We start from the raw sequence: 22867 nt of genomic DNA, 5'->3' as shown, positions 1-22867 counted from the left end.
TTATTTTCTACCATTCATTTATATTAATATTTTAAATTATAAGAACAATATAGCCACACTGTAGAAAATACAGGGGAAAAAAGAAAAAAAATCCATTACTTTACGACCTTAAAATGTCCATTTTTATCATTTTGGTGTTTGGGGAACCCTCACCAAACCACAGAGTAATTTGAACAAGAAAAGTTTACTATAAAGAATCATGAAAGAATTGGAGTAATGAGGGATTGGCTAGTAAGAAGTAAGAGAACTCTTCAGAATATAGGAACAGCAAATGTAAGGAATGGCCACTATTCCTAGGTTGGAGATAGAATACTAAAAGAAGAGGTCCCAGCCAGGACTGAGATCTACACCTTGTGGGAGAGGGCAGGACCGCAGCTCACAGAACAGCAGAAAATTTGCTGTAGTGCCACAACTGCAGAGCTTACTGAAAATCATACCCTTAAGAACTTGTTCTTCATATGCCCTCTAGGGAGCCAGAGAAAGCGGATCTCATGGAGGGGGGAGCTACTGGCCAGTAGCTGCTGATTGCCATGCTCTGCAGGAGCTATCACTGTAAAAGCTGACCAAGCTTTAAGATCTGGGCACTAGAGGAAGCTTCATGCACTGTCAGAGAGACACTAGATAAGCCACTTGTACTGCAACAGCCAGGCACTGGAGGAGCCACCAGGCCAGCACCCCAGAACCAAGAAAGAAAACCCCTCCCTCTTGCAATGTCTCTCCAGTGCCCTCTACTGGCAAAGTTTAACATTCAGCCAGCTAGCAAAGGAAACCTATTTAAAGGGTCCAGGTCCATTTTCACAGAGCATGCAATGAATCAACCTGGAGCTGATAACTAGCTGAGAAGTTGATAACGAGCACAACTATAAAACTATGTTTTCATTAATCATGGCTGGGTATAACTATGGTTGCTGAAGGTTCCCCCAATACCAAAATGATAAGAATGGATTTTTTAAGATGGCAAAATGGTCTTTTCTCTTTTTTCTATATTTTCTACAATGTAGTTATATTGTTCTTATAGTTTAGAATTAAAATATTAATAATATAAATGAATGATAGAAAATGAAGGCTAAATTACTTCTAATTAGAGTTTACCTGGGTTTGGGATGCTTTTTTTACCAGAAGTAAAAACTAGAGATTCATTCATATACCACACAATAAGTACACTAAAACATTCAAGCAAAAAAATATTTTTTTATAGAGGGAATCCTCCTTGAATATAGACTTAAGGAATTTTTTTAAATCTGAGAACTACAATATTTTCATACCCCCAAACACAATTTCTTTGTATTCTCCCACCAAATAAAAATTACAGACGTTAACAACATTCCCATAATTTAGAGATTTCTTAATAAGTAAAAGCAAATTTTGGTAAATGAAAAGAAAACTCTAATATCAAAAGTAAAGGAAAGAAAGTCAGGGGGAAAAGGCAATATGCAAAGGTAAATTTGAAACAACTCTCAATGGATAACAGTAGGAAGATGTCTGCCTCAGCATGACAGTAGGTGGAGCCAGTGCGCTCAGCAGTCTTACCGGTTCTGAATTTTGCTGGATACAAGAAAGCCCTGGGGCAACTGGGTAGACATTGAGAGCTCAATTATATTTTCAAGAGTATAACCACCACCCAGAATGGAAGATAAAAAAAACGGAAGCATTAAAACCTGGTGAAGCTGAAAAAATGATAGGTATTACTTCATTGCCACTGTGAGGAGCCCTCCTGCACAGTCAGCAAATGATCTCCGTGAGAGCAGGAAACTGGTTGGAGCTTGAAAGCAACCCGACACTTTCCCCAAAGCAAGTTCATTTTGTCAAATATTTTACTGCTTATACAAATGTTCAAATGATGTTAAAGACTCCCAGAACTTCAGAGACTTTGGAGCTGAAAGAAGACAGGCAGATCATCTAATTTAATCTCCTCAATTTATATCAGGCAACATTTTATTCATACCACTTTCTAGTTGTGTTAACTTGGGAAACTTATTTATGCCTAAGTCTTAGTTTCCTGGGACTCCTGGGTGGCTCAGTTGGTTAAGCGGCTGCCTTCCGCTCAGGTCATGATCCCGGGGTCCTGGGATTGAGCCCGCATGCAGCTCCTTGCTCAGCGGGGAGCCTGCTTCTCCCTCTGCCTGCAGCTCCTCCTGCTTGTGCTCTCTAACAAGCAAATAAATAAGATCTTAAAAAAAAAAAAAAAAGACTTAGTTTCCTGACCTGTAAAATGGGGGGGGACCCAAAATATTGAAATTCTTTAAAGAAGTATGATGAAAACAATAAATATGACCCAAAAAGATCATTTCTGATATGACAAAGATCCACTGGACATTATACAGGAATTTCCACAATCTTGCTATGTTAAGAATTAGGTGCTGGAATTTAAGAAACAGAACAGATGAACATAGGGAAAGGAAGGGAGGGAAAAATAAAATAAAACAAAATCAGAGAGGAAGACAAACCATAGCAGACTCTTAACTACGGGAAACAAACTGAGGGTTGCTGGAGAGGAGGTGGGTAGGGGGATGGGGTATTGGGTGATGGGCATTAAGGAGGGGACTTGATGTAATGAGCATTGGGTGTTATATGCAACTGATGAATCACTAAACTCTACCTATGAAACTAATAATACACTATATGTTAATTAATGGATATAAAATAAAAATAAAATAAAATAAAAATTAAGTGCTGCCTGGGAATTGTCTTGGTACTTAGATCAGCTCAGAACAGTTGTCAGAAGGGAGAAAGTTTGCCTTCCAATTAAAACAATAATAAAGAAAAACAAAGAAAATTGTAGTATAAGCTATTCCACCCAGAGTTTTAAAAAATCACACAAATGCATATTACAGTATTAGGTACTCCTTAGTAGCTTTTAAGACAGATATCAGAATAAAAACAGGAAACCAATACAGGTATGTCTTACTTTAAAGAATTTTAAGTACAAATTCAGTTCAATTTGACAAACATTTATTAACTATTTCCTATGGGTAAGTCACTGAGATGGGAGATGAGAAGAAAGGTTTAGCAAGTGAATAACCCTGGTTCCTGTTCTAAGAAAATATATATACAATTTAGTAGGAAAGAGAGACAGGTAACCAACTAGCAAGGGAGAATGGCAGGACCAACGAGCACCCAACAACATACTCAGGGGAAGGGAGGGAACCCAAGAAGAGATTCAGTAAGGAGCTAGCACTGGAGCTATGCCTTGAAAGAAGGAAAGATAAGAAGTATTTATATCACTACTAATACAAGAGTCATTCTATTTTCTTTAGAGTACATATAATAGCTTCAAAAAATTATTTAATTTATGAAAACTGGTTTTACATTATTTTTTTGAAACATACATTCTATTTTCACTTTACTGCATGTATGTTATAATAAAAATAAAACCATTTATTCTAAAATAATAAAAATGAAAATGTTCATATTAAGTTCAAGAGGAAGTACATTTTAGGTTTGGGAAGAAAGGCCAAGTACACAGTGGTCTCTTAAAGAGAGAACAGAAGACCTTGGGAGCTCCACATTAGTTACGGCTCAGGTAAACTATAGTCCATTAAGATGGAGGTCACAGGGAAAGGGACAGACTCATAGCAAAAAAAGAATATTATCTTTATATAATGCTGCTTTGAAGAAGGCTCAAAGATGAGAGCTAAACAGTGAGAATAAACAATTAACAGAAAAGAATGATACAGAAGACATGAATTAGAAGAACAAGGGAAATAAGATGGTCCTGATCTCCCTGGAGAAATACTTAGTGAAATGAAGACTCCAGATTTATCCACAGGTCAAAAAAGGGGAAGTTTCCAAACCATATTCAGGATGAAGAGGCATTTTGAAATAACAAAATCAGAAAATGATTATTTTGATAATCCCTACTTCCTCTCCATTTTCATTGAAACTTTCTTTTCAGGGCCCAACTCAGTAAGTTTTGCTTAGTCACCCTACTGAAAATGATCACTCCCTCTTCTTACAGCACTGACTGTTCTAACCCCTCATCTGGCACTTAGTACAGATTGCCCTGCACAGATAGCTCTCTTTTCACTAAATCAAAATGTAAGTATTTACATCTATCATCTTATGTTAAATTTCTTAAGAGCAGCAGCTTTACATTTATTCACTCATTCAAAAACAAGTCTTTACTGAATGTCTACTATGAAAAGCACTATAATGGAATACAAAGGAAAACCAGACAGACTCTGCCCTCATGCAAATTAAACTAGTGCCAAATTTACACAATAGTAAAGATATTCAAAAACTAATAGACATTATTTTAGAAGCAATTCAATTATGATGTAATGGAGTAATTCTTTACTCACAAATTAATCTCATGTATCAGATTTATCCTTTACTCAAAACTAGTCTCATTATAATTTTTCACTCACTCTTCATTTACTTAGAGCTGAAATGCATCAGTTAAAAATCATGACTACACCAGAAGGTAACATCAACAAAACTAAAAGGCAGCCTATGGAATGAGAGAAGATATTTGCAAATGACATATCTGATAAAGGGTTAGTATCCAAAATCTATAAAGAACTTATCAAACTCAACACCCAAAGAACAAATAATCCAATTAAGAAATGAGCCAAAGACATGAATAGAACTTTTCCAAAGAAGACATATAGATGGCTAACAGGCACATGAAAAGATGCTCAACATCACTCATCATCAGGAAAATACAAGTCAAAAACCACGATGAGATACCACCTCACACCTGTCAGAATGGCTAAAATTAACAACACAGGAAACAGATGTTGGTGGGGATGCAGAGAAAGGGGAATCCTCTTACACTGTTGGTGGGAATGCAAACTAGTGTAGCCGCTCTGGAAAACAACACGGAGTTTCCGCAAAAAGTTAAAAATAGAACTACCCTATGATCCAGCAATTGCACTACTAGGTATTTACCTAAAGCATACAAAAATACTAACTTGAAAGGATACGTGCACCCTGATGTTTATAGCATTATCAACAATAGCTAAATTATGAAAAGAGCCCAGGTGTTGTCCACAAAAGCCAAATTATGGAAAGAGCCCAAGTGTCCACAGATAGATGAATGGATAAAGAAGGTGTGGTGTGGGTGTGTGTATATATATAGACTAAGCCACCCAGGTGCCCCGAGCACCAGGTGTTTGTAAGTATTGAATCACTAAATTCTACAACTGAAACTAATATACACTGTATGTTAACTAACTGGAATTTAAATATAAACTCGGCGGGGGGGAGGGGGGCGGCGTGCCTGGGTGGCTCAGTCGGTTGGTGTCAGCCTTTGGCTCAGGTCATGATCTCAGGGTCCACGTCAGGGTCTCTGCTCAGTGGGGAGTCGGCTTCTCCCTCTCACTCTCCCTCTGTGCTTTCCTTCTCTCTCTCTCTCTCTCTCTCTCTCAAATAAATGAATAAAATCTTTAAAAATAAAAATTAAAAAATAAAAACTTGGAAGAAAGGGGTGCCTGAGTGGCTTAGTAGGTTAAGCGTCCAACTCTTAATTCTGGCTCAGGTCAGGATCTCAGGGTCATGAGATTGAGTCCTGCATCAGGCTCTGCAGTCACCGGGCAGTCTGCTTCTCTCTCCCTCAGCCCCTCCCCCTCCATGCTCTCCTTCTCTTTCTTTTTCTCTCTCTCAAAATAAATAAATCTTTAAAAGAAAAAAAACAACAACAACATAGGGGCAACTGGGTGGCTCAGTCGGTTAGGCATCTGCCTTTGGCTCAGGTCATGATCCCAGAGCCCTAGGATCAAACCCCAAGCCAGGCTCCCTCTGTCCCTCCCCGTTCATGCACACGCCCTTGCCCTCGCCCTCTCTCCCTCTCTCTCTCACTCTCTAATAAATAAATAAAATCTTTAAAAATCAATCAATAAAAACTTGGAAGAAAAAAACCAATTAGCTAAATAACACAGGTTTCACAATAAATTATTTGACATAGTGTCTATTGAGTTGTAATCTACAGAAGACTTCTAAGTGCAGAAACAATAACCATGAAACAATACAAAAGTTGCTAGACAGGGTATATTGGTATTTCTCCTAAGAACAGGTTCCTGGCCCAATCTGTCATAAAGAATGTTTATTTCCTGAATTTGTACCTCAAAATATATCACCATGGGTAGGGGAGGGTATCTTTAAAGTGGCTGGAGAAGCTTTAAATAACTGGGATATTAAACTGGCTGTGTAACATCCCAGTTATTTACTGATACTACAATGATCCACTCCTCCTGTAGGAACAGTTGACAAAAACAGAGAAAACTGAAATTCATTAAATATCTATTTTGTGCAGACACTATACAATGACCTTTAATTACAGAAACTGTATAATCCAGAAAAAAGAATAATGTAACAAATACACCCCCACCTACAACTGATCATTACTTACATTTTGCCAGTCTGCATCAAGCTTTTTATTTTAATAAAGTAAATGAACTATTACTGATATAATCAAAGTCAACCATCTCTCCAGTCCAATCCCCCTTCACACATTTCCAGAGGTAATGGCTAGTGTTAATTTGGATGCATAATTGTAATTCATTTAAAAATTATTTTACATATATGTATGTCCATAAACATATAGTTTTGCTTTGTGCTTTTTATTTTTATCTAAATAGGATAACTCTAGGGCGCCTGGGTGGCTCAGTTGGTTAAGCGACTGCCTTCGGCTCAGGTCATGATCCTGGAGTCCTGGGATCGAGTCCCGCATCGGGCTCCCGGCTCAGCAGGGAGCCTGCTTCTCCCTCTCACCCTCCCCCTGCTCATGCTGTTTCTCTCTGTCAAATAAATAAATAAACAAAATCTTTAAAAAATAAATAAATAAATAAATAGGATAACTCTATCACTCCGCAAAGTTTTTATCAATAAAAATTACAGTTGAGAGATCCAGTAGATAATTACAATAGTTCATTCCTTTCAACTGCTGTACAGTATGCTATCATAGGAATATACCAAATTTTATTTATCTATTCCCATATCACTGGACGTTCTAGGTTGTTTCTATGTTTTTTTTTTATTATTAAACAATACTTCAGCGAACATCTTTATGTACATTTATACAAGTATCTTGCTTACTGCTTTATGTGCATATAAAACAGACTTCCGGGATGCCTGGGTGGCTCAGTTGGTTAAGCAGCTATCTTCAGCTCAGGTCATGATCCCAGGGTCCTGGGATCAAGTCCCACACATCAGGCTCTTTGCTCAGTGGGGAGCCTGTTTCTCCCTCTGCCTGCCTCTCCCCCTGCTTGTGCTCTCTCTGTGTCTCTCTCTCTGACAAATAAATAAAATCTTAAAAACAAAAAACAAAAAACAAAAAAACCAGACTTCCTAGTTGGGGAAGAAGAAAAGGAAAAGAGGAAAGAGATGGAAAGGAGTCCTGAGCTATCACAAGAGGCAGAAGGGCAATGAGCAAGGGGTGGGAATGTTCACTAGAATTCCCTTACATTCATCCTCACTATCACTGCCATATTTCAGGCCCTCTTATCTTAACTTGTATGAGGTCTAAAAAAAAAAAAAAAGGTAAAGTAAGTGAAAAGTAAAAGAACATATGTTCCATGAATTACTTCACATGACGGGGGTGAACAAAAATTTTTTCACTTTTGATAGAGAAATGTAGGCTTGATGTATTTTTTTTTTAATTTAAAGTAAGCTCATATAGAATTAAAATAGTTTATCTTCTAAATTACTTTTTAAAGAATGGAAGTATTCATTACCTTCATTGAGAAAATCAGGCCACAAAATATTACACAAGGCACAGTCATATATTTTTATTTTTAAAATATGTGTGTGTGCAGAGAAAAAAAGAGAGAGAGAGAAGACAGTATGGAGGATGTACAGCAAACAATTAACTGCTCCTAAGAAACGGTCCATGAGGTCACAGGGGTGGATGACACAGGAGTTGGGTAGCACGGAATCTAAGCCACCGCCTATGCAGATCAATAGTGCCTCATGGGCTTGCTTGGGCCAGGTCTGATTTTTACATTTCATTTTGTAATGTAATGCTGAGCAGAGTGATTACTGGTGCTTTTCATTTTCTTTTTCTGCTTCTTTGTATTTTCTACATTTCCTTTCACAACATTTTGAAGAGCTGAATTGTTTAAGTACTTCCCCAAGTCTAAACTATATACTTCATGAAGATTTCACCAGTTTTTCCCAGGCTTAGCACTGTGCCTGGCATACTGAAAGTAACCAATCAATATCTGCTGACTGATTCAAAATTTTCCACAATAAGAAAGTAATTACTCTCTAATAAGAAAAACAAGAAAAGTGGTTTCCACAAAGGAAATCCATATGAACATAATTTTATGAACATATGAACATAATTTTAACATCAATTAAAAAAATACCACATACCATAATGGAAGTTCATAGAAAATGGTATCAATTCATTAACCCTTGGCTTGGTATAATTGATAAAAATTTCACAGAAGAGATGGTATTTCAGTGTGCCTTAAAGGGTAAATAGGAGTTAAACAAGTGCAGAGAACAATATTCGAGGCAGAGACAGCACACGAATGTACAAAGCAAGAAAGAACATGGTGTGCCTAGGAAACCATGACAAGTAACTTTTATTAAGTCTAGGAGGCAAGTTGTATTGGGAGGTACATACAGCTACTCTGATAAAGTGGAACAAATATAAACATGGACAACATGTCTATGCTCTCCCTACCAAACTGCACAAAGTCTGAACTCTATTCCAGAGAGAGCAAATGGGGAGCAAATGATGCAGAGGAATGATAAAGAGACAAATAACTTTAAGATAAACTTGAGAGGGGCGCCTGGGTGGCTCAGTTGGTTAAGCGACTGCCTTCGGCTCAGGTCATGATCCTGGAGTCCCTGGATCGAGTCCCGCATCGGGCTCCCTGCTCGGCAGGGAGCCTGCTTCTCCCTCTGACCCTCCCCCATCTCATGTGCTCTCTCTCTCTCTCTCATTCTCTCTGTCTCAAATAAATAAATAAAATCTTTAAAAAAAAAAAAAAAAAAAAAAAAAAAAAAGATAAACTTGAGAGACTGGATATGGTAGAAAGGGGACAAATAGGATATGATTGCAATAATCCAAATAAGTGATGATAAGGAACTGAACTAAGATGGCTGTGAGATGGGAGAGAGGGAAGAGAAGCCATGAATGACTAAGAGAGTTTTCTATGATGAAAGAATATATTCCCAATTGGTTACACAAAAGGCAACCAAAAGCATGCAAATACATAACTTCGCTGAAAAACTAATAAAATGTCAAAAGTGTTAAGAAAGTTACTCACTTTCTTTCCATAGAAGGAGGAAATAACTCTAAATATGCAGGACCATCATCATAAATATTCCCGAAACAGATTTTTCATTATAATTAAATAAGGTGCTTAGCATGGTGGTTGACACATAGTGCCAATAAATATGACCTGTTATGTTAATATTGTTTTTAACGTTGACAAAAAAGGCCACAAAAGGAAGTAATTTTTCCCTAGAAATCTGTATATCCTTTAACAAGTAGTGGTTCCTCCTTGAAACACTTTTATTAAAATTTTAAATTTTTAATTGAAATATAGTCAACATATAATGTTAGTTTCAAGTGTACAACACAGTGATTCAACAATTTTATACATTACTGAATGCTTCCCATGCTAAGTGTATTACAGTATTATTAACTGTATTCCCTATGCTGTATGCCTCCTTAAAATCTTTTCATGAGTTCTCAGAATTTATTTATTTATTTATTTATTTATTTTTTAAAGATTTTATTTATTTATTTGACAGAGAGAGACACAGCGAGAGAGGAAACACAAGCAGGAAGAGTGGGAGAGGGAGAAGCAGGCTTCCCGCGGAGCAGGGAGCCCGATGCGGGGCTCGATCCCAGGACGCTGGGATCGTGACCTGAGCCGAAGGCAGACGCTTAATGACTGAGCCACCCAGGCGCCCCGAGTTCTCAGAATTTAAATCTTCCCTGTTGCCTATGGCATAAATAATTTCATCAGATCTAATTGCTGAAAAAGTCATTAAATAAAAGAGGAAGCACATAAACTACTCAGCAGTGGTAGGGAGGTCACCAATGAGGATTTTAAAAATGTCTGTGCAAAGTAGGGCCCATTATCTGAAACAAATTCTATCTTCTTACTTCCTGCCAAAATACTGAATACTTTCTTGGCTGTCGGCTCCGAACCCCAACAACACACTCCAAAACACATGACTAAGACTGACACTTGTCAAGTTTTGGTATACTATCAAAGAAGAACACCCACAATTATCTAGAAAGGCTATTAGTAAAACAGTCCTCCCTGGGGCGCCTGGGTGGCTCAGTCGTTAAGCGTCTGCCTTTGGCTCAGGTCATGGTCCCAGGCTCCTGGGATCGAGCCCCGCTCCGCGGGAAGCTTGCTTCTCCCTCTCCCACTCCCCCTGCTTGTGTTCCCTCTCTCACTGTGTCTCTGTCAAATAAATAAAATCTTAAAAAAGAAACAAAAAAACAGTCCTCCCTTTCCCAACTACATATGTTGGTGTAAATCCTAAATTTCTTTATACACTTCAATTGAAATAACATATTACAACACAGATAAAATGCAGAAGTAGATATGAGAATCCAGCTGACTTCCATTAAGCCAGACATTAAAGACACCTCCAAAAACTGTAAAGCAATGCCACTCTTATCACTAAATTTTGTTTTGCTTTTTTTCATAAAAATGTTATTTATATTAATGATGTAGTTTTTTTTTTTTTTAAAGATTTTATTTTATTTATTTGAGAGAGAGCGCAAGCAGGAGTGGGGGGGGGCGGCAGGCAGAGGGAGAAGCAGGCTCCCCCCTGAGCAGGGAGCCCAACGTGGAACTTGATCCCATGATCCCAGGATCATGACCTGAGCCGAAGGCAGACGCTTTACGGACTGAGCCACCCAGGCGCCCTAATGATGTAGTTTTTGAATGTTGGTGAGGTCTGGTGCCAAACGCCAAGAAGTAATTCTTTTTTTTTTTTTTTTTTTTTTAAGATTTTTATTTATGAGAGACAGAGACAGAGGGAGCACGAGCAGGGGGAGAGACATAAGCTCTTCTAACTGAACTAGCCAGGTGCCCCAAGAGCTTTAATAATCTGTCCCTAAATCACTTTGCCATTACCACCATGTGTTCTTTGCACAGCCATATTAGATTATCTGTTCCCCAGAAAAGCTTCGCACTTTTATCATATATGGATTTGAACATATTGTTCCCTACTTTAGGTACATAAATATAATAATTAAATACATCAAATATTACTGAATGCCTACTTGGCTAGGCACTTGTTCTAGACATTGGCAAAATTTTACCCATCATTTAAAACCATCTAAATTGTTACTTCCTCAGTAAAGCCTTAAATAAGTAAGCAGGAAATCACCTAGAGACTGTGACAGAGTTAGGTGCTTACTCCCCTGCCAATACCACTTTGTTGATTTTCTGTTTTTTTCTTCACTAGTCTTTCTGGTTGTCAAGGATGATGTCTTGATGCCAATTCCAAAGGCATACCATATACCTTGTACATAGTAGGTGCTCTGAATATAATTGTGTACGATAGGGTCAATTTACAGCTGGACTGGGAAAACTCTATCTTCATTTCTGAGGACATCTGGGTATCTGGCTCTTGGACAAGATAAGGTCAATTAGGGACGCCTTGGTGGCTCAGATGGTTAAGCATCTGCCTTCGGCTCAGGTCATGATCCCAGGGTCCTGGGATCGAGCCCCACATCGGGCTCTGTGCTCAGCGGGGAGCCTGCTTCTCCCTCTCCCTCTGCCTGCCTGTCTGCCTACTTGTGATCTCTCTCTCTCTCTGTCAAATAAATAAATAAAACCTTTGAAAAAAAAAAGATAAAGTCAATTAGATTTATGATGTGCTGTTTAAAGTCCAAAACTCCCAGGTGACCTGTAAACCAGTTTGTTTACTGACAGGTTTTCACCTGATAGAACTGGTTAGCCAGCCTGGCTTGACTACATGACCAGAGCAACACAAAAATACCCCACTATGAACTGCCTTGAGCTCTCCACAACCCAAGATTTATTACACAGATCTTGGTGGTTCAATCCAGGGATGAAATGGACCTGTATACAAATTAGGATTCCAGAAAGTTTCCCCTTGATGTCCCCCACATTCTTAATGCTTATCCACTCTCTCTTTCTCTTGCTACACCATATCCTTTAACTTTAAATAAAAGCCTTAGGTGAATATGCTCTATGGAGACTCATGAGTCCTTTCAAATACCCAAACTTGTGAGATCTTTGCAATAGTATTTTCTGTACACTTTCATGAATGTAAAAATAAGCCATACGGTTCAGCTCATATTCTTGTCAATCTTAATAAAACAAAAATTTCTGTATTTTATACTCCTATATAGTCTATAAATACTTTCACATACACTAACATTAAATTCCCAAAGTAACCCTGTTAAGAAGTAGACTAGAGAAACCCAGACTTAAATGATTAAATGACTTGTCCACTTTTGCTCAACCAGTAAGGGGCAGAACTGGACTCAAGCCCAGGGTATAGATAGGTCTATCAATTAAACTAGGCTGCCTCCCAAGTCTGCAGCAATTACACGCCTGTGCTATTATTTGAGGGCTTAAGGTAATATCTCTACATCTTGATGAGACTTATTGGAATAAGTTACAAAGGCATCTGTATCCATCTATCTAGTAAAGAGGTTAATAATAATACATAATGTTGGTATCAAGAGGTTGAATGTATTCATTCCTTCACTCCACAATTATATGACCACCGATTATGAGGCTTAGACACCGTGTTAGGTAGAGCTTACTTGTAGCAAAAAATGAGACTTTTAAAACAGAAAAATGAATACTTTTTCAGTTCATGGATGAAAAGGAAGTTTAAATTTCAGTGTATAATCTGATATTCTAAATTCTTAAGAAAGCCATTACCCAACATTTTATATGGTACTTTAGAGTGCATAAGGTCATTACTTTGTTTAACTTAATACTCAAAACCAACCTATAAGTATTTTTAATCAAATCTGACAGCTAACAAAGTGAAATCAAAATTAAGCAATTTGTCCTAATATATACAAGATCAGACAGCTTGAACAAGGTAAAGTCAGGATTCAAATGCAAGGGTACTAATAACCTGTTTTCTTTCCATTTTTATCAACTATTTCTTATTCTTATGTTGATTTGGATTGAAATGTCCTATTACATTTTTTTAAAAATCCACAAAATGAGGGGCACCTGGGTGGCTCAGTTGGTTGAGCATCTGCCTTCAGCTCAGGTCATGATCCCAGGGTCCTGGGATGGAGCCCGATGTGGGCTTAGCAGAGAGTCTGCTTCTACCTCTCCCTCTGCCCCTCCCCTCACCACGCTCTCTCTCCCACTCTCTCTCAAATAAATAAATAAAGTCTTTTAAAAAAAATCCGCAAAATGAGGGGCCCCTGGGTGGTGCAGTTAGTTAAGCATCCAACCCTTGGCTTTGGCTCAGGTCGTGTTCTCGGGGTCGTGAGATGGAGCCCCATGTTGGGCTCTAAGCTCAATGAGGAGTCTGCTAAGGTTTCTCTCTCCCTCTCCCTCTGCCCCTCACTGCACTCATTCTCTCTCTGAAGTGGATGAATGAATCTTTAAAAAAAAAAATCCACAAAATGAAAAAAATTAAGTAAAACATTTTATTTTATAATTATGAATAATTTAGAATCTAAAGTAAAATAAAGTAATTTAAATGTCTTAGTGATTTTATCTCTAATTGGTGGTTATAAATATGTTTCTTAAATATTTATTGAATTAAATATCTTTAACCTCCTGGGAATTTCAGTTTTCTGCAAAATGAAATAAAAATAATTCATTTCTTTTAGTCAGCTTCCAAATCAATATGAATAATGAAAACAAATCATTGAGATATGTATTTTCTAAACATGAAAAGCTATCTGAGTTGTGGAATTGTTTTTGAAAATGTATAATTAGTTGTTAATGTTTAGCAGTATCTCATTCTTTAACAGTGTAAGCAACTAAATACTTGCTCCAATAGAACACATTGAGTAAAATATAAGTTTATGAATTTATTTCATTTAAAGTCTTAAACAGTGCTTAATTTAAATCAAATTCCTAAGCAGTAGAGAAAAAATTAAAGATTATAAGACAAGTTTTTAAATTTTTTGAATTCCCAAATCTCTCAAATGAATTGTTCTAGGGGCGCCTGGGTGGCTCAGTCAGTTAAGCGTTGGACTCTTGATTTCAGCTCAGGTCATGATCTCAGGGTTGTGAGATCAAGCCCCTCATCACACTGGGCATGGGGCCTGCCTAAGATTCTCTCTCTCCCTCTCCCTCACCACACCCCCAAAAGAACTGTTCTAGTGCTAGTTCTACCCAAATAACTTTGGGTCAATTTCCACTGGAACAAGACTTTTTTTCAGAGTATTCATTGCCCAAGTGTCAGCTTTTTTTTTTTTTTTAATTTATTTATTTGACAGAGAGAGACACAGCAAGAGAGGGAACACAAGCAGGGGGAGTGGGAGAAGGAGAAGCAGGCTTCCCACCGAGCAGGGAGCCCGATGCGAGGCTTGATCCCAGGACGCTGGGCTCATGACCTGAGCCAAAGGCAGATGCTTAACAACTGAGCCACCCAGGCGCCCCTGAGTGTCAGCTTTTAAAGGTCTAAAAAAAAAAACTGCTTTAAAGAAAACCAGAGAAAATGAGATAGGTCAGCCAAGACAAGTGTCCCATGTAGCAAACAAAGGTTTCTCTGTGATCCAACTAAAACAGCAATGCTCTTACAACCACACATACATATAACTGGAATATTTCCATGGTCTTTTCCATTAACCTTTCATCTAAATACTGACTTTATTTTAAAGTTGATTTTTATTTTAAAAAAGAATGAGAATGAAATAGTGAAAAAAATCACACAAATTAAATAATAAAAGAAAAAGAATAAAGCAGAAGAGTACTAGTATCTATTGAGTTTATATGCCTGGAACTAAATTAGTGACATTATTTACATAATCTTTCTAATATAAAATATCACCTTGTGAGCTGGGTCTTATCATTCTTAGTTTACATATCAGTAAATTGAGCCACAGCAAGATTAAGGAATTTTCCCAGTGTCATATTGCTACCAAGTGGGAATATCTAGATTCAATCTCATGTCATTTCTCTTTAACAAGCTGTGTTCCTAACACCACAACATGCAAAAAGAAAAAGCAAAAGGAAAGAACGAGAATAAGAGAGACACAATCGTAAGTGTTGGTCTATCCTAATAAATCTTAAGAGCCAAGCAAGCCATGTAATTCTGGCAACTATACTAGACTCATCTGAATGTCTACAGAATTTATTCATTTGTGATCCATATGACTAAAGAAATGATACTTCTTTTTTTTGTATTCTAATCCTGTTTATTCAACACAATCCCTTCACTCTACACAACAAAGTACAAACACAACAGCGCCTAAAATGCTATAAGTTACAAAACTCAAAAAACAACAAATTTATAGTACTGACTGTACAATAAAAGCCAAGAGAAGCAATGTACATGTTGCCCAGGTAACCTGCAAGACCACCCTGAGCAGCAGCTGCAGCAGGGGGTGATCCGTGATGACCCTGCTGAGCTGGCTCTCGTTATGCTCACCAATTTCAGAGGAAGGGAGACATGGGGTGTGCGTGCGCATGCGAGTACATGTAGAAACAGAACCATTTCTCGGAACTAACATGGGCCATTTGACCACAGGTGTGGGAAGAGGACTCGATCAGGGGAGCAGGGCCAGGCGAGCAGGAACGACAGCTGCACCCAGGTGCACCCTTTCCTGAGGGACCCTGCAGACCACGAAGCGAGGGCAGGACCGGGACGCCCAACGGGCCCCCAGTCATTTGTGGAAATGAAACAGGTACCCCACCCCCAGGCTGCGGCCACACTACCACCTGGAGCCCTGCTTTGTCCCTGCTGGCTCTGCCACTGGATGCACTCTCTTAGGAACTGGAAATGTGGGAGCTTTCTAGCCAGAAAACTGGAGGGCATGCTTACAGGCACAACCCCAAACCATGAATACTCCTCTGGAACTCTGCCTTCAGAGGAAATGTCTCAGCTGCTGTCTTCAAAGCCTGCCCTGAGTGAGGAATTTCTTTCCGAACAACTCTCCTTTGGCTAGAGAAGTGACAAAGCTGAAGTGGATGGGATCAAAGTCACAGGGCGCAGAGCTCCGGGGGCCCTGCTTATCGGGAGGAGTTGGAGCTGGAGCGGCTCCTGTGGCGGCGGCGGGCAGGTGAGCGAGACCGCCGGCGCATAGGGACCTGCGCCTCGGGGAGCGCGTGACCTTCTTCTCATTCGTGGGGGCGACCGACGCCACCTGGGAGGTGGTGGCAGCATCCTCCTTGGAGGGCTGAATCGCCTGGGGGGCGGCCGAGGCCAGGGGGCCAGCACAGCGGTGGCAGCGATCTCCTGGCCGTCGATTTGTCCTCCATCCATGTGCTCCAGTGCCTTCTCGGCTTCGTCTGGGTTCTCAAACTCCACGTATGCATAGCCTTTAGCCAGATGGGGGTGCATCCTTTCTACAGGCATGTCAATCATTTTAATTTTCCCATAGGTAGAGAGCATTTCCATGATGTGGTCCTTGGTCACATTCCTGGAGAGCCTCCCGATGTGGACTTTGGTGGGCTTAGGGGAAGGACTCCGCCTTTTCCTTTCCTTTTCATCTCTTTTGGGTGGTTTGGATTTGGAGCGGGAGCCAGGTAACCTCCTGTTACCATGCCTGCGCCTAGAAGGACTTGGCGAGCCAGAGATGCTGCTGGAGCTGGAACTGCGGGATGTGCTGGAGCTTCCCGAGCAGCTAGACGCTGAAGAAGAGCTTGAGCTGCTGCTGGAGCCCGAGCTGGAGGTAGAGCCGGACTGGGACCCGGTGCTGCTGCTACCACTGGAAGCGCTGCGTCTCTTCCGAGTTTCATCCCTGCCACGATCCTTCTCCCTTGACTCCTTGGTGGCCCCTTTATCTTTAGAACGATCCTTGGACTTCTCATCAGAGCGGTCTTTGCGTTTGGTAGGAGAAGGAGCCATCTTCCCGCCGCCGCAACCTCCTCCCGCTCTCCTCGGCCGCTAAGGCCGGCGCCGCCAGAAATGATACTGTCTTAAGACAATTCTTTCACTGCTGAAACAAATCATTTATCTTTTCTGCTAGTCACCTTTTCACATTTTGAGTTTATACCTCATGTATCACATAACCTATTGGGAAAAAAAATCCATCAAACAACATTGCAAAGTACTATACATGTAGTAGGTATTTAGTAAATATTTGTTGAATACTTTATATATTCACAATGCCCTGAAATCAGTAAGTACTTGAATAGTTGATAATGTGATCAGCCTTCAGTGACACCGGACTTCAAAAGTTCTGGTTTTAGGGGGCGTGGCTGGCACAGTTGGAAGAGCATGCGACTCTTGATCTTGGGATAGTGAGTTCGAGCCCCACGTTGCATGTAGAGATTATTTAAATAAATAAACTTAAAAAAAAAGTTCTGGTTTTATAGTTCAGTCTGAAAAAAGGTTCTGCTTTAATCTGTCATGATCAAGACATACTACTGGTTATATGAGTTGATTCATCATTTCTCTAGTATCTCCACTAGTAAGTAATGGCTTCAAAATGACAACCAGGCAAAAAATAAACCTTTTTTATTCTATAGATTACAATGGGCTGAATATGTCAAGCGATTTCTCACTGGTTTAACTAACATTTACTGAGAACTTAATCCTATCTTAGACACTGTGCTAAGTTCTATGGATACTGAGTTAAAGCTAAAAAGTTTTTTAACTTGTGGAATTATCAATATAGTGGAGAATATAGACATATACATAAATAATTAAAATACTATGTGAAACATATACACATCATTCATTCAATAAATATTTGTTGAAAGCCTCATGTAGTGAACACTGTAACAAGCCCTGGATACAGCAATGAACAAGATCCGAGGGCCCCACCCTTCACTGACTTTACAACCTAACATGGCCTCAAAGACTTCCCAAGTCTACAGAACAATGAAATCATCGTCAAAAATCATAAGAACACCTAAGGAAACACGCAGCCATAAAGGAAGAACACAAAAACAAGCAACAGAAACAGACAAAGATGAAAGATACTGAAATTAATGGATACAAGATATTAAATATGTTTGATACATTTAAGGAAATAAAAGAAAGCAACAAAAAATAACCAAAAAATAAAAAAATTATCACAAATTGTCAGATTTGTAAAAGAAAACCTTTGGAAATGAAAAATATAAAAATTAAAAATGCTAAAGAGAAAAAATGAATGTGAAAGAAAAAAAAAATAAAAGGCTAAATTAACCAAGAGATGAGAGAAATAAAGCAGGACATTCCAGATCAGAAAGAATAATGTATGCAAACACAGGAAACTATGAGGCTGCATTCTGTGTTCGAGAAAATAAAAGCTGAATTATACTGCTGAAATATAAAGTGCAAGTGTTTAGAAAGGCAAGAGATTACATCAGAAAAGTCATCAAGGGCCAGTTTGTGGAAGTCTTTATCCATTATACTTCTCAACTCTATATTCCACATGTGCCAATACTGATTATCTGAAGTTCTTATCTTATATATCTGTAAGTATACATTTTTATGTGTATATATAGTTAATAGTATTTCTAGTTTTGAAATGTATAAATCGTTAGCTAAAATAAATAGCTATTGAGCAATATGGCAGACACCCCAAAAATCCTCGCATTACAAATACCTAGACATACTGGATAAAGCTTAATAATATATATATATATTTTTTTTTTTTAAAAGATTTTATTTTATTTATTCATGAGAGACAGAGAGAGAAAGAGAGAGGCAGAGGGAGAAGCAGGCTCCCAAGGAGCAGGGAGCCTGATGTGGGACTCGATCCCAGAACCCTGGGATCATGACCTGAGCCGAAGGCAGACGCTTAACCATCTGAGCCACCCAGGCGCCCCTAATAATATATTTTTCAATGCACAGTTCAACTCCTCAAAGACTAAAGGTAATTCCCAGAGGGAAAAATTGAGAAGAACCTGAAAATCTATACGGAGGCTGGGTTATGACTGTCCTACAGAGAGAAAGAGGTAGGGCAGTGAATTGCCTGTCTCATTATCATAGCAAGTAGAGTTTCAAATGCTCGCACAGGAATAGGAGATAAGGCACTGGACCATGGAAGGATAGGAAGTGGATCTGAGATCATCTATATGAAATGCTTGAAGGACTACCTACTCAGTAGTTAAATGAAATAGAAAAGTAACCACCCAATAGCACAGAATAACAGTAAGAAAGTTGTTCCACAGTGATCTAGTTTAAGGGAAAAACCAAATAAAACAATAAAAACAATTACCTCGTTTTGGAAGTATAAACACAAGGTTTGTGACAAGCATATTCTAAAGTGGCCACCAGGGGGTGCTGGGGTGGCTCAGTCGGTTGACAAGTGACTTGATTTCAGCTCAGGTCTTGGCTTAGGTCTCGATCTCAGGGTGCCATGGGATCTAGCAGAGCATCCACTCTGCGCTCAGCCAGAGTCAGCTTGTCCCTCTCCTTCCCCTTCACCCTCTGCCCCTCACCCTGCTTGTGTACACTCTCTCTCCCTCTAAAATAAATAAATAAAATATTTTTAAAAAAATAAATAGGGGTGCCTGGGTGACACAATCAGTTGGGTGTCCAACTCTTGGTTTCAGCTCAGGTTGTGATTTTTGGGGCATGGGATCCAGCCCCCCGTGGGGCTCTGAGTTCAGTGTGGAATCTGCTTGAGACTCTCTCTCTCTGCACTTCCCCACCACTTCCCTCTCACCCGCTCTCTCTCTCTCCCTCTTAAATAAATAAAGTGGCCACCAGGATCCTCACCCCCTAGTATCCAAGCCCTTGTGTAACTCCCTCCCCCTTTGTATGTAGGCAGAACTGGTGACTTGCTTCAAACCAACAGAATACAGCAAGATGACAAGATATACATATTTATGTGTATGTGATATTATATGAGATTGTAGCACCCATCTTGCTGGAGTCTCTCACTCCCTTGCTGGCGTTGAAAAAGCAAGCTACCACACATTGTTGGGTTGCCTATTTTGGGGGTCTCATGCAGCAAGGAACCCAGGGCAGACTCCAGTAGCTAAGAGTAGCCTCCATCCAAAAGCCAGCAAGAAACTGAAGCCTCAATCCTACAACCACTGGGAACCAAATTCTGCTAGTAAAGTCTTCCCTCGTCAAGCTTCAGATGGGACCACAGCCCCAGCCAACACCTTGATTACAGCCTTGTGAGACTCTAAGCAAACGACCCAGCTAAGCCAGGCCCACACTCCTAACCCATAGAAAATGTGAGATTATAAATGTGTGTTACTTTAAGCCACTATGTATGTGGAAATTTGTCATGCAGCAAAGACTAATACAAGGTGGAACTACATACTGAATAGCATGCACTCGCTCTCTCTCTCGCTCTATCTCCGGCAAATAACATGTAAGTTAGGAGGAGCATATACAAAGTTAAAGTAGCTTCTTTCAATTACCTAAAAGAAGAGAAGAAGTAAGTTTGGATTTTAAGTATGTATTCAAAAAATATTTAAATAAACACCAGAAGAAAAGAACTAGAACAAACCAGTAGCTTCCAAACCAGCAGAGGGGAGAAGGGAATAAAAAACCTTATCACTGCCAAAAGAAGGCAAGAAATATAGATGTAGAATAAAAAGCATTATAAAAAAGGGTGGAGGAATCTAAAACTAATGATGTAATGTATGGGGATTAACATAACAATAAAAAAATTAAAAAAAAAAAAAAGGGTGGAGGGGCGCCTGGGTGGCTCAGTCGTTAAGCGTCTGCCTTTGGCTCAGGTCATGGTCCCAGGGTCCTGGGATCGAGCCCCACATCGGGCCCTCCGCTCAGCGGGAAGCCTGCTTCTCCCTCTCCCACTCCCCCTGCTTGTGTTCTCTCTCTCACTGTGTCTCTCTCTGTCAAATAAATAAATAAATAAATAAATCTTTTTTTTAAAAAAGGGTGGAAATATGGGGTGCCTGGGTGGCTCAGTCGGTTGGGCATCTGCCTTCGGCTCAAGTCATGATCCCAGGGTCCTGGGATCGAGCCCCACATTGGGCTCCCTGCTAAGCGGGGAGCCTGCTTCTCCCTCTCCCTTTGCCTGCTGCTCCCCTTGCTTGTGTTCTCTCTCTCTCTGTCAAATAAATAAATAAAATCTTAAAAATAAAAAGGGTGGAAATAAAAATGTATCAGTAATCACAGAAAGACAGAAAATGAGACTGAATTTTAAAAATAAGAGAATCAGCTATCTGCTATTTACAAGATAAACACCTTAAACCTAAGGGCACATAATAGCTGACAGTAAAAATCTGGGGAAAAAATTTGCCAGGCAAAAGAAACAAAATAGATTTTAAAGCATAAATTCAATATACAACTTAAATTTCAGGTCATTTTTAGGATTAGTGCCGTTGTTTTTGTCCAATCTCGTGAAGAAGCAAACCATTTATTGATGGTACACATGGCTTTGTACTAGTCTCATAGCTGGTAAAGCAATTTTATGAAGATACCTACACAGCATGCTTACCAAATAAATAATGAAGACTTCTAACAGAGGGCAATAATAAGAAAGATAGGCTATATACAGACAGGATTAAAAGTAATGAACATTACACATCCACCCAAGATAGAGTAACAAGGACCATATTTACTCTCCTACCTGAAACCAATGAAGCAACAAAGGTGCACAAGAAAACTTTTTGGGATGATGAGTATATTCAAATCTTGGTTGTGGTGATAGGTTCACGGGAGTACATCTGTCAAAATTTAGCAAATCATACAATGTAAATATGTATAGTTTTTTTGCACTGCAAAGGAAACCATCAACAAAATGAAAAGGCAACCTAATAATGAAAGAAGATATTTGCAAAAGATACATCTTTTTTTTTTTTTTTAAGATTTTATTTATTTGACAGAGACACAGCGAGAAAGGGAACACAAGCGGGGGGGGGGGGTGGGAGAGGGAGAAGCAGGCTTCCCGCTGAGCGATGCGAGGCTCGATCCCAGGACCCTGGGATCATGACCTGAGCCGAAGGCAGACACTTAACAACTGAGCCACCCAGGCACCCCTGCAAAAGATATATCTGATAAGGGGTTAATATCCAAAATATATTTAAAAACTCATACAACTCAACACCCCAAAACCCCCAAACAATCCAATTAAAAATGGGCAGAAGACCTGAATAGACATTTCTCCAAAGAAGACATACAGATGGCCAAAAGATGCATAAAAAGATGCTCAACATCACTAACCATCAGAGAAATACAAATCAAAACCACAATGAGATTATCACCTCACACCAGAGTGGCTAATATCAGAAAGACAAATAACAAATGTTGGTGAGGATGTAGAGAAAAGGGAACCCTCATTGTACTCTTGGTAGGAATGTGAATTGGTGCAGCCACTACAGAAAACAGTATGTTATTTCCTCCAAAAATTAAAAATAGAAATGCCATAAAATCCAGTAATTCTCCTTCTGGGTAGAGAAAGAAAATGAAAAAACTTATTTTTTTTTTAAGATTTTATTTACCTATTTGCCAGAGATAGAGCGAGAGCGAGAGAGAGAGAGAGAGAGAGAGAGCAAGCGCACAAGCAGGGGGGAGCGGCAGGCCGAAGGAGAAGCAGGCTCCCCGCTGAGCAAGAAGCCCGATGCAGGATTAGATCCCAGGACCCTGGGATCATGACCTGAGCCAAAGGCAGACGCTTAACCGACTGAGCCACATGGGCGTCCCATGAAAAAACTATTTTAAAAAGATATATGCACCCCTCTGTTTATTGCAGCATTTACAGTAGTCAAGATAATGGAAGCAACCCAAGTATCCATTGAAGGATGAATGGATAAATAGATGTGGTACACACACACACACACACACAGACAATGAATAAATAAATAAATAAACTTAGCCATAAACAAGAATGAAATCTTGCCATTCTTGA

General features: G+C 39.4%; 2 protein-coding genes across 4 annotated transcripts in view; both read right to left on the bottom strand.

Annotated features, from left to right (window-relative positions):
• ACER3 (alkaline ceramidase 3) overlaps window positions 1-22867 on the bottom strand; it is a 159212-nt gene that overhangs the window by 124310 nt on the left and 12035 nt on the right. The window contains exon 1 of one of the 3 annotated variants that reach the window (XM_078058574.1): window positions 21590-21686. The exons of the other annotated variants lie outside the window; for them this stretch is intronic. The gene's annotated coding sequence lies outside the window, so the exon portion shown is untranslated. Of the gene's footprint in view, window positions 1-21589; window positions 21687-22867 lie in introns of those variants that run through there. 3 annotated transcript variants of the gene reach the window in all.
• LOC118529862 (uncharacterized) lies at window positions 15346-21648 on the bottom strand. The gene is given in 3 exon segments (XM_036082874.2): window positions 15346-16193; window positions 16195-17112; window positions 21590-21648. Coding segments are annotated over 2 exon segments (837 nt in total). The 5' UTR covers window positions 16948-17112; window positions 21590-21648; the 3' UTR covers window positions 15346-16109.

This window comes from Halichoerus grypus, chromosome 11 (genome assembly GCF_964656455.1).
Source record: "Halichoerus grypus chromosome 11, mHalGry1.hap1.1, whole genome shotgun sequence".
NCBI classification, from domain to species: Eukaryota; Metazoa; Chordata; class Mammalia; order Carnivora; family Phocidae; genus Halichoerus; species Halichoerus grypus.
The sequence above is the reverse complement of the archived record's forward strand: the minus strand, read 5'-3'. Positions and strand labels throughout refer to the sequence as shown.